General features: G+C 43.4%; 1 protein-coding gene across 1 annotated transcript in view; it reads right to left on the bottom strand.

The window, feature by feature from the left end:
* Positions 1-771: 771 nt before the first annotated feature.
* Positions 772-11,747, bottom strand: part of NEURL4 (neuralized E3 ubiquitin protein ligase 4) — a 56,040-nt gene continuing 45,064 nt past the window's right edge. The window contains exons 25-29 of the mRNA XM_067469692.1: positions 7,125-7,232; positions 6,734-6,878; positions 4,059-4,171; positions 3,554-3,767; positions 772-2,590 (exon numbers count right to left, since the gene is read on the bottom strand). Of these exons, the coding sequence (XP_067325793.1) occupies positions 2,386-2,590; positions 3,554-3,767; positions 4,059-4,171; positions 6,734-6,878; positions 7,125-7,232 (785 nt within the window). The 3' untranslated portion in view covers positions 772-2,385. The remainder of the gene's footprint in view (positions 2,591-3,553; positions 3,768-4,058; positions 4,172-6,733; positions 6,879-7,124; positions 7,233-11,747) is intronic.

The raw sequence follows: 11,747 nt of genomic DNA, 5'->3' as shown, positions 1-11,747 counted from the left end.
AGGAAGAGGGGCCGACCAAGGGCAAGATGGATGGATGGCATCCTTGAAGTGACTGGACTGATCTTGAAGGAGCTGGGGATGGTGATGGCCGACAGGGAGCTCTGGCGTGGGCTGGTCCATGAGGTCACGAAGAGTCGGAGACGACTGAATGAATGAACAACAACAATATATGGAATAATATGTAGTATATTATATATGAATAATATATTAAGAATAATATGTAACAACAATATATTAAGAATAATATGTAACAATATCCCTGTGCCAGCAGGACTGAAGACCGACAGGTCGCAGGTTCAAATCCGGGGAGAGGCGGATGAGCTCCCTCTATTAGCTCCAGCTCCTCATGCGGGGACATGAGAGAAGCCTCCCACAAGGATGATAAAACATCAAAAATCATTTCTAGAGTGTAGATGCACCCTTAGTAGTGCATAAGCGAAGTGTGTCGATGCAACCTTCAAGATCCTTTTCCCATCCATAGCTTTCAAGCCTGGAGTCACTCATCCTGTTCTATGCATTGCATTATTCCTGCTAAACAGTCTGTTGAAATTCACTGTGCAAGCTCCATCCAGTCTGTTGTGGTCAATCAAAAAACACAGAATACACAGTTCAAACTATTTGTTATTCAAGACGATGCGTCATTCCCATTTTAAGCTACCCAACAAAACGTTGCTCAAGAGAGAGAGGCGTCACAGGTTTGTTGCTTGCCAAAGACCTGTGTCTCATATTGGGAAGGTTCTGGAGAAGGACAAACACACAAAAAGACATAAAACCAGTTGAATTGTGGTTTATAAACCCTTGCAAGATGGGAGAGGAGGGAGAACGCGCTGTACAACCTTTTAAACTTTTTGTCTGGAACAAAGACAACAACGACAAAAAGAAAAAAAATAAACCCTTTCAGCTCGAGACAGATGTACAAAAAGTAATGCATGTCATTTTTCCAACACATAAAGTGAAAAAAGCAGCATAAATACCATTTAAAATATAATAGAAATCAAAGGGGGAGAAAAAGGGTGGCCGTTTTTGAGCCTTGTACCCTTCCCCGCCCCTTTTAAACAATTCACATTTTTGTTTGTTTGTTTATTTGTTTGACAACCAACACAAAAATAAATAAATAAGGGAAGGGAGGGGAAGAGAACCAAAAAAAAAATCATATACCAAGGGATGGATCAAGGCAACTGTCCAAATGGAAGAAAATGAGCAGGAAAATGAACCCAAAAAGTCTGAATGTCAGAGGTGTGCTTGTCTTATTTGAGGGATTCTCGGGACGCTTAATCTTCGGTGGGTGCAGCGAAAGAATGACCCTATTTTGAGTCCATCTGCAAATCAATGGGACGTCCTTCCAAACCCAGCTGCTCACTTCAAACCTTCAAAATGGGTTTAATTGTCTGCGTGAATTAAAACTCTAGCAAGCTCGCACTTTTCCCATTTCTTGCCTCCTCGCCTTGATTGTCTAGGACTTTCTTGGCAGGAGGAATCTGGTTTTTTGGGAAGAGCGAAATTAAGCGAGCTTCCACGGAGGACAATGCTGACACAAACAGGACTACAAAGGCAAAATCCTCCCCCATCTCTGATAATAATAGTAATGATAATAAATTTGCCTCTTCGGGACAAGATGGTGGGGTTTTCCACTTCCACCGGCCCAACAAAACACACATCTTTCTAAAAGGTCTAACCCTGCTTGGATCGCAAGCCTACCGATTTCTCTTTCCCACGCAAAACAATTCATTCATCCCAACTCTTCCCCCAATTAATACAAAGGGGTTGAAAGAGATGTGGGGAGGGAGGGAAGGAGGGAAAAGGAAGTTCTGTCAGTAGAGAAGGACCTTCGGGAAAGGCCGCCCTCCCTCCCTCCCATCCCAGTGGGGAAACAAAAGTCAACCAAGTCCATTTGTGGCCACTACACAACTCTCCATCATCCCGCTGCCGTCCCCCACCCGGTGCCCCGCCAAAAAACCCTTAAAACCCTTCTTCATGCTTTGTAAATAAAAGGTTCCACTCCACACTCCACACCTGGCCCTCCCTCCCCCTCGCTTTGTCTCGCCTCTGTGCAAAAAAAAGGGGGGGAAAGGGGAGAAGAGGGGACAGCAGCCACCGAGGAGGAGGAGGAGGAGGAGGAGGAGGAAGAGGGGTTGCGCCGCCGCTGTGTCTCCCCTCCCAGCGAGCCTCTTGTGCCCATTGTGTGAAGCGTGTGTCGGAACCGCAGGCTCCACCCGGTCTGTGCGTAAGAGGGCAGGTCGTCGGCCAAGGGTCTCCGGCCAAGGGCGGAATCAGTTTTTGGCAAGACCCAGGCCCACCCACTCCCCTTGTCCCCCGCCTCCGATGCCATGGCACTTCGGTCGGTCGTAAGGATCCCGATCCCATTCGAGGACGAGGAGGGGGCTCTCACTCCACCCGGACGAGGAGGCCGTACAAGACCGTGGCGCCTTTCTCCTTGGTGACCCACTCGATCTCGGCACTGCTGAAGCGGGGGTCCAGGGGCTCAGGCGCCGCCAGCGACTGGGCACACACCTTGTAAGACCCCGGCCGGACGCACACCTGGAAGGCCACCTGGGCGGTGTGCTGCCGGTGAGACTTGGGGTCTTTGAATCTGGAAAAAAGGTCAGAGAGCAGTATTAACTACCTACGGAGGTCTTTCGAACACCATGCCTAGGGAGATTAGGCAGCCCCCCACACTGTCCTCCTTCTGCCTTGGTCACCTCTAGACTGGATTACTGCAATGCACTCTACGTGGGGCTGCCCTTGAAAACGGTCCAGAAATGTCAGCTGATCCAACAGGCGACAGCCAGGCTGTTAACTGGGGCTCCTTACAGGGAGCGGCCATCCCTCCTGTTCAAGCAGCTCCACTGGCTGCCATTCATCTACCGGACCCAATTCAACTCAAAAACCACTAGACGAATTGATACCAAATTTGGACACATTATTATATTATATTATATTATATTATATTATATTATATTATATTATAATACTATGTTATGTTATGTTATATTATTAGCATAGCGCAGGAGACAAGGTGGAACTGTCCCCTGGCCCCCTCTCTCTTCACTCTGGCCCAGAGTGGCAGTTGGTGCTGGGGGAAGGAAGATGATGGAGACTGTTAAGCAGAGGCTGGATGGCCATCTGTCGGGGGTCATTTGAATGTTATGTTATGTTATGTTATGTTATGTTATTAGCATAGCACAGGAGACAAGGTGGAACTGTCCCTGGCCCCCTCTCTCTTCACTCTGGCCCAGAGTGGCAGTTAGTGCTAGGGGGAGGGAGATGATGGAGACTGTTAAGCAGAGGCTGGATGGCTATCTGTCGGGGGTGCTTTGATTGTGTCTTCCTGCATGGTAGAATAGAGTTAGACTGGATGGCTCTTGTGTCTCTTCAACTCTAGGATCGTATATTTGGGGTTGCCACCGCACAGGCGCCTTTACTGGCGGTGCAGAAGAGGGGAATTTCAGCAGGAGTTGCGTATGGCAGGATCAGGTCCGGGGCAAAACCATTCAAGGGAGAGGGGCCCTTCCCGGTCGTTTCCACGCTGGGCAACCACACCCAGGATACGTACTGCACTTTGGTGGCAAAAGGCTCCAGCCCGGCGTAGCGCAGAGTCGGCGACAGCAGGACGCGCTGGAGTTCCTCCCGGCTTTGCGAACAGTTCTCCTCCGACTCGAGGTACCCTCCGCTGCCGCTGCCCCCACCTCCGCCGCCACCCCCACCTCCGCCCCCTCCTCCCTGGGGGTCCGCCTTGACCGGGCGGCAGCTCAAGATGGAGGTACTTCCTGTGGGGCCAGGAAATCGAAAAAGAGAGGGGAAGTATTTGATAACAAGCAAAGGTTTCCATCCAAAATAACATGTGGACCTTGCAGTTGTTTTGGACTTCAGCTCCCACCATTCCTAACAGCCTCAGGCCCTTTCCTTTTCCCCCTCAGCCGCTTAAGCGGCTGAGGGGGAAAAGGAAGGGGCCTGAGGCTGTTAGGAATGGTGGGAGCTGAAGTCCAAAACACCCAGAGGGCCCAAGTTTGCCCAGGCCTGCCCCAGACCTGTTCAGGGAGAAATCTCTAGTTCCTTACCAGGCACCAGCTCTCCTTGATCCAACATGCGCCGAATGGCCCCGACGCTCGTCCCATGAAAGGCCATGTGCCACTTCTTAGACGTGCTGGCCACCTCCAGCCGGGGATTCACCCTACAAAGAGCAGACAGATATGAAGCAGAAACAGAAAGTGAAATTCCATCAAGAAGTATGTCAACTTGACTAAAGTGTGGGATTGTGAGCGGACTTGAGTCTCCACGGGGGAAAAGATGCGATGTAAATAAAGTTACTAATAATAGTAGTACAGTAGGGCTGGGCAACCACGGAAAAATTTGTTTCTAAAATCGATTCGTTTTTAGGGGTTTTTTGCGTTTCGTTTTTTAAAAGAATTCCGAAATTTTTCTTTAAAAAAGTTCGATATTTACAAAATTTCGTAAAATTACAAAACAATACGAAACAATTTTGAAACAATAACAAATTGATTCGTTAATGGCGGACGCGACCGCGCAATACGCTAAAAAACCTCCAAATGGGACAGGGGGAACTTCTGAAGCTTCCCTCTCCCTCTGTTGTTGACTGTTGGTGTGATAAAACAAACAACAACTATAAAACTTGCACCAGACATGCGGAAATAATAACGAAACGATTTCAAAACGATAACGAAACGATACAAAACAAATTCGAAACAATTACGAAACGAATTTAAAAATTCGTTCAGTTTTTTAGTTGCTCCTGAAAGGTTCGTTATCGCTTCATTATAAAAAAAATAACGAATTTTTAACGAATTACGAAATTACGAAACGAAACCGCCCTATAGTACAGCAGTCTCACTTATCCAACCTTCGCTAATCCAGCGTTCTGTATTATCCAAAGCAGTCTGCCTCCTGCCCGGATCCACAGCTATTTCAATACATTGAGATGTTTTGGTGCTAAATTCGTAAACACAGTAATTACTACATAACGTTACCATGTATTGAACTGCTTTTTTTGCCGATTTGTTGTAAAAATATAATGTTTTTGTGCTTAATTTGTAAAAACATAACGTAATTTGACGTTTAATAGGTTTTTCACAGAATCATAGAATCAAAGAGTTGGAAGAGACCTCCTGGGCCATCCAGTCCAACCCCATTCTGCCAAGAAGCAGCCTCTGTTTAAAAGCTTCCAAAGAAGGAGCCTCCACCACACTCCGGGGCAGAGAGTTCCACTGCTGAACGGCTCTCACAGTCAGGAAGTTCTTCCTCATGTTCAGATGGAATCTCCTCTCTTGTAGTTTGAAGCCATTGTTCCACGTCCTAGTCTCCAGGGAAGCAGAAAACAAGCTTGCTCCCTCCTCCTCCCTGTGGCTTCCTCTCACATATTTATACACGGCTATCATATCTCCATATTTCCTTAATCCTGCGTTATTATCCAACATTTTAGTTTATCCAACGTTTTGCCGGCCCGTTTTTGTTCGATAAGCAGGACTCTACTGTAATAATAATAATAATAATAAGTCCCTGGTGGTGTGCCAAGTTAAACCGCTGAGCTGCTGAACTTGCTGATTAAAAAGTTGGCGGTTTGAATCCAGGGGCCGGGGTGAGCTCCCGCTGTTAGCCCCAGCTTCTGCCAACCTAGCAGTTCGAAACCATGCAAATGTGAGTAGATCAATAGGTACTGCTTCAGAGGGAAGGTAATGTACAGCCATAGACTCTACCTAATTTCCTGGGCCCTCTAAAATTGCACTAAAATTGTTAAGATCATCTGGAGGGGCCCTGCTCTCGGTCCCACCATCCTCGCAAGCGCGCCTGGTGGGGACGAGAGACAGGGCCTTCTCGGTGGTGGCCCCTCGGCTCTGGAACTCCCTCCCAATGGAGATTAGAACTGCCCCTTCTCTCCTGACATTTAAAAAACAGGTGAAAACCTGGCTCTGGAAACTGGCATTTGACGAGTGAGTCAATAACTCATGGCTACATGGATGGATGGTGATGAACAACGATTTTATTATGACGACTTGGCCATTGTAATGATATGATTGTATTTTTTGGTTTTTTAATGTCTTAGTGTAATACGGAATGCGATGTTTTTAAACGATTGTTTGTATACTATTGTTGAAAACCGGCCTGAGTCCCTCTACGGAGGTGAGAAGACCGGTATACGAAAGTTCTTAAAAAATAATAAATAAATAGCCCGGCCCGGCCTTTTAAACTGCCTTGAACAGGCAGGATCATTTTAAATATATGGTTTTTAATGCTTATTTTGTCTTGTTAATTTTATGTTCATGCTGTTCTCTTTGTATGTATTGATTATGTCACTTGGAAACCACTCTGAGTCCCCTTGGGGAGATAGAGCAGTTTATAAATACAGATTTTTGTTGTTGTTGTTGTTGTTTTAAAGGCGCTCCATACTGTCATGCTAGCCACGTGACCTTTGAGGTGTCTATGGACGATGCTGGCTCTTTGGCTTGGAAATGGAGATGAGTACCAATCCCCCAAAGTTGAACACAACTAGACTTAATGTCAAGGGAAACCTTTACTTTTACTTAAAGTGTGGGATTGTTAGCTGCCTTGAGTCTCCAGGTGCTACCGAGAAGCCACATCAATCCAACCTGCCAATGTTAAACTCTAAATGCAGACTGTAATCTTCCTGGTTTGCCTCCCAGAGATGGAGTGGAACCCAAAGGCCACCCCTCTGGTCCCAGGAAGGCTTGCTGTTTGATGACCCTGCTCCGTCCCATACCTGAGGTTGAAGCGGCACCATCCAAAGGGCAAGGCGTAATCCCGGGGCGGCTCCCCTCGCTTGTAGTAGGGCTCATCCCCTCGGAGTTTGTGGCAAGACTCACAGTAGCAAAGGCTGAACTTGGGGTCTTCAGCAAAATAATCATCTGCAGAGAAGGAGAGAAATGATATAACACAGGCATGACCAACTTTGTCCCTTTGGGCGTTTTGGACTTCAACTCGCACAATTCCTAACAACTAGAAATTCTGGAAGTTAAAGTCCAAAACACCCTGAGGGCTGAAGTTTGGCCATGCCTGCTGTAGCACCTCCTCATAAGCATCCAACACAGGCTAGAGAAACATGGCCCAATCTTGCAGTTGTGGTTTGCTTTGGCCCCAAACATCATTCCCACCTGGGAGGAGGAGGAGGTCCTTGAAGCGTGCGCAGAGTGCATGGTATTCACAGGTCTTGGTGGTGTTCAAATCCACTGGGGGAGTCCAACATACACTCTCCTTGATCCCTGGGATGGAAGAAAAGCAGCGTTTGCAATGGGAAGAGAACAAAACTTGGGGCAAAGGAATTTATTTATTTATTTACATTTATATGCCGCCCTTTTCGCCCCGAAAGGGACTCAGAGAGGCTTACAAGTAATATGTAAAAACAATGTATTATATTACTACCATAGTACATTATTAGTATTATATATTACTATTGTATACTATACCATTATACTGTAATATTATTAGCAATATTACATGTAATATAAAATATATAATTATAATATTTTATTATTATTAGTAGTAGTACAATGTATTACATTATAATATTAGCAATGAGATCAAAGTGAAGAGAGGGGCCAGGAAGGCAGTTGCATCTTGTCTCCTGTACTGTGCTTATAATATAATATAATATAATATAATATAATATAATATAATATAATATATTGTATATACATATAATATTGATAGTATTATGATGTAATAAAATATATTACTACTACTAATAATATGACATTATAATTATATATTTTATATTAAATGTAATATTACTAATAATATCACAGTATAATGTTATAGTAGAATGTAATATATAATATTAATATTGTGTTAGGGTAAAAATATAATATATTGTATTTACTTTTTACTTGTAAGCTGCTCTGAGTCCCTTTCGGGGTGAGAAGGGCGGCATATAAATGTCGTAAATAAATAAATAAATTTACAACATTTATATGCCGCTCTTCTCACCCTGAAGGGGACTCAGAGCAGCTTACAAATAATATGTAAATACAATATATTGAGACTAGAGAGGATCCTAAAGCTGCTAACGCGGAAAAAGGAACTAAGGCGCAGTCCCCACTGTGGGCATTTATAGAATTGGGGAGAGTGGGCGGGTCCTCCGCCACAATGTTTCTTTTACAAGATTCCAGAACGTTCCAAAGAGCTGCGCATGCGCAGAACTAAAACCCATTATGTGCGCCTTTCACAGACTACACGAAGAGGAAATAAATGTCGTAAATAAATAAATAAATTTACAACATTTATATGCCGCTCTTCTCATTCTGAAGGGGACTCAGAGCAGCTTACAAATAATATGTAAATACGGACTTCCGGTGGGGATGGCATGGCGAGAGGAGTGCCTTGCTGAAGCTCCTTGGCAAGGACCCACGGAAACGGCCGGGTAGAGCGAGTAGCTCCCCTCCTCAGCCGGATTGAGCGCTGAGGGAACGCGAAACCGAGTTGGATCACCCGAAGACCCCGTAAGCCGCTATCCCCTCAAGGGTGGGGGCAGAGGGGGTCCGGGAAGAATCCGCCGGTAGCGGGCTGCACCGTGGGAAGCAGGGGGAAACCCCGGCAAGAACTTTCGCCACCCCCCCATCTAATTAAGAACCAAGAATTTCAGACAGACAATACCCCTCCAATGAAAGAGAGGGGTAGGTAAGAAGAACTTCTTATTTTTTTCTGATTTCGCGTCGCGATCAAAAAAACTCAAAGGAACGGGGCAAAGACACCCAGCAAACCCAGTTCTAAAATACTGAGAAAAGAATATAAAATTAATATAAACTAGCACTAGAAGGATCTGGAGGCATTCGGCCGACCGACCAAGCGAAGGTGAATGTATTGGACAATTTGATTGGCCTTGGAGAACTAACTGTGCTGAAGGATAACTAATAGAACGGGCAAACCGTGTGCCCGTTTAAAAAATACGGGAATTGAACTGTATTGGTCAACCCTCCCTCTCCCTAGGACTCTCCCTTACCCCCTCTTGCTGTTCAACGCTACGGAAAGCCGCTAAGTAAAATAAACAATCTCCGACCTTGGCGCCATATTGTTTTGTCTTCCACCTCCTCTTCGTGTAAATAAAGAAGCAGATGGCAGAGTGGAGGAAGTGAGAAGAACCGGAAGAGGAGGAATTTAGAAGAACACAGACTATAGAGAAGCCAAAGCGGAAACAGTGAATAGGAGGAGATACGGAGGACACCAGAAGACCGGAAGGGACATAAGAAGGGCGGAAGAGCAAAATCCGCCATTTTAAGAAGGTCGGAAGTGAGGGTAAGAAATACTGCATAAGAGGCACAGAGAGAAGGAGAGAAAGAAGGGAGGAGGAGAGCGGACAGATAAATAAGAGGCAAAGAAGGGCAAGACAAGCGGACAGTGACGAGGGAGTGGACCAGCGAAGAAACACAGTGGAGCAACCAGCGATTAAAGGATACAAGGAAGATAAGGGAGACAACGAAGGAAGGCTGGAGACGACGGGACGACGGAAACGGAGGATAAAGAAGACTGGATTTGAAAGATTGACAGCTACGGAAGGCAACTCAATTTAAGTATCGAAGAAGATTACCATTAAAGTTTAGAATATTATAAGTTAATAAGTAGAATTAATTACTGGATAAGTAATTGACTATTGGATAATCAATTATTGTTTTACTTCATTATTGATTAATTTTGGAATATAAAAGATTCATTATACAAAGAATTAATTTTGGAGATCCAACTGAGGTAATTAAAAACGAATTAATTTAATTTAATTTAATGATTAATTAATCAATATAAAGTGATAATCTCTCAAGTATACTATCTATAATTAATTTGGAATATTAGCTGATTTGATAACAATGGCGACACCAAAGGTGAAACAAGATCCAACCACAAAGATTAAACAAGATCCGAAAATAGATCAGTCATTACTACAAAGAAGGAATTCTCAAGGCTCTCAAGAGCCAACCTTGAAAGATGTGGTTAAAGAAATTCAGAATTTAGCAATTGCCCAAGTCAACTTACAAACCTCTGTGGAAAAAGGAATAAAAGATCTGGATGCAAAACAAGAAAAATATTATAAAGAGATGCAAACAAAATTTGATGAATTAAAAACTGAATTAAAAAATGAAATAAAGAAGGAAGTTAAAGAAGAAATTAGTAAAGTGGATAAGGAAATGTCTACCATGAAACAAGAAATAAAGGAACTGAAGGTAACAACAAAGGAGAAGGGAAAAACTCAAAAGAAATTAGAAGAGAAAATGTCTACCTGGGAAAAACAAAGACAGAAATTGGAGAGAAATCAAGAAGTACTGGAGTCAAGAGATCTGGAGAATCAACTGCGACTAAGAAATCTACAAGAAAATCCGAATGAGGATATTAGAAAGATTACTCTAGACGTCCTGGCAACGGCTTTAAAAGTCCCAGCAGAACAACTGGAGAAAGAAGTAGACCAGATATTTCGGATATCGACCACATATTCAAGAAAGAACAACACCCCTAGAGACATTATTGTTAAATTTGTAAGGAAGCGGACTAGAGATGAGGTGCTGCAAAGCAACAGTAAAATCCCATTGCAGTTCAATGGAATGAAAGTGGCGGTGTTAAAAGAATTCCTACAATCAACATTGATGAGACGCAGACAGTACTTCTTCCTCACTGAGGAATTGAAGAAAAGAAATATAAGATTTAGGTGGGAGAGAATGGAAGGCATAATGACGACTTTTAATGATCAGAAATACTGGCTGACTTCGGTTGAGAAAGCAAAGGACTTCTACGAAAGCTTAATGAAGGATCAAATCCCAGAGAAATCAAGTAATAAGTCTCCAAAACCACAACGTAAATTCTCCAATGGAGCATCATCAACTACACCCAGAAAGGGCAAAAGAAACAAAAGAGCAAGATTTAACTCCCCAGATTACGAAAATACAGGAACGGACGACGAAGGAACTTCTAACCCAGATGAAGAAAGAGATGAACCCGGACCAGATGTAGAAGACACTTCCCATGGCCACTGAATACCAAATAAAAATACTTTCTTTAAATTCGAATGGTCTTAATTCTCCGAGTAAAAGGAAACAGTTATTTAATAAACTAAAAAAGGGAAAGTATGACATTGTGGCTTTACAAGAAACTCATATCATGCACAGACACATAGCCCATTTAGAAAATAAGAAAATTGGCAAACTATACTACTCCTCTTTTGAAAAAAAGAAAAGGGGGGTAGCACTTTATATTAAGGAATCACTGCAATCGGATTTATCCTTCAAAGATGTAGAGGGAAGAATGGTGGCAGTCACAATATTATCTGGCAATCAAAAGATTTTGATATGTAATATTTATGCCCCAAATGGGCCTAAAACCCAATTTGTGGAAAATCTTAAGGGAAAATTGGATGAAGTAGAATTTGATGACTTGATACTTCTAGGGGATTTCAATGGTATACTTAATGGTCAATTGGACAAAACCAAAAATATGAAAAAAGCTCCAAAAGGAAAGGTAAATACTTTACCAAAAAAGATGATTGATTTAAAGGATGATTATGAGTTGGAAGACGTATGGAGATGGAAGAACCCGGGCAAGAAGGACTACACATTCTATTCTCACAGACACCAATCATGGTCGAGAATAGATATGTGTTGGGCCACAAACAATATTATCACAAAAATTTCGGATATAACTATCCTACCAAGGGATATTTCAGACCATGCGCCTCTGGAAATTCTTCTTAATCAGAAAAAAGTGAAAGGAAGATGGAGATTGAATGAGAATTTAATGAA

This window comes from Anolis sagrei, chromosome 6, assembly GCF_037176765.1.
Source record: "Anolis sagrei isolate rAnoSag1 chromosome 6, rAnoSag1.mat, whole genome shotgun sequence".
Lineage (NCBI taxonomy): Eukaryota > Metazoa > Chordata > Lepidosauria > Squamata > Dactyloidae > Anolis > Anolis sagrei.
This window is presented reverse-complemented; position numbering and strand designations above follow the sequence as displayed.